The sequence below is a fragment of the Tupaia chinensis genome, unplaced genomic scaffold (assembly GCF_000334495.1).
Source record: "Tupaia chinensis unplaced genomic scaffold, TupChi_1.0 Scaffold000573_1, whole genome shotgun sequence".
NCBI classification, from domain to species: domain Eukaryota; kingdom Metazoa; phylum Chordata; class Mammalia; order Scandentia; family Tupaiidae; genus Tupaia; species Tupaia belangeri.
The window spans coordinates 1,994,683-1,995,212 of NW_006160087.1; the positions used below are offsets into that span (position 1 = coordinate 1,994,683).

At 67.0% G+C, this 530-nt stretch overlaps 1 protein-coding gene across 3 annotated transcripts in view; it reads left to right on the plus strand.

The window, feature by feature from the left end:
* Positions 1 to 349: 349 nt before the first annotated feature.
* Positions 350 to 530, plus strand: part of AK2 (adenylate kinase 2) — a 25,753-nt gene continuing 25,572 nt past the window's right edge. The window contains exon 1 of one of the 3 annotated variants that reach the window (XM_014591433.2): positions 350 to 525. In XM_014591433.2, coding sequence (XP_014446919.1) covers positions 433 to 525 — 93 coding nt within the window. In that variant the 5' untranslated portion in view covers positions 350 to 432. The remainder of the gene's footprint in view (positions 526 to 530) is intronic. The other 2 variants (XM_006158092.3, XM_006158093.3) reach the window with 2 other exon arrangements.

A 530-nucleotide genomic window follows, 5' to 3' on the forward strand; every position in this document is an offset into this window, starting at 1 on the left:
TGCCAGTTTGTCTTATAAGAGATTTACCCGTTTACACTTCCACGGGCAACTGCATAGGACCTCGCTGGAGTTCCTGCGTCATTAACCCAAACGCAGAGCTAGAGCCCCCAGCCCCGGCCTTCCCCTTCCCCGCCCGCCCCGCGCCCCCGCCGCAGTACCGGAGCACTCCGCGCCCCTCGGCCCAGGCCGGCCCGCCCCTTCCTTATCCCGCACCGATTCTGTCCAATCAGAAGCAGCCTTTCTCGGCATTGCCGCGCGGTTGGTAAGTTGAAATGTCCGTCGCGCACGGGGCGGGCGAAGCTAGCTGACGGACACGGCGACGGGCCAATGTGGGCGGCGAGCGGGGTGTGCGTGGCGTGCGTGGAGCGCTGTCCTGGAAGCGCTGGACCTGTGGGCGGTGTGGACTGGTGGCGGTGAAAGGTTTTGGCGGATATGGCTCCCAACGCGCCAGCGCCCGAACCCGGGTATCCTAAAGGCATCCGGGCGGTGCTGCTGGGGCCGCCCGGAGCAGGCAAGGGGGCGCAGGGGGG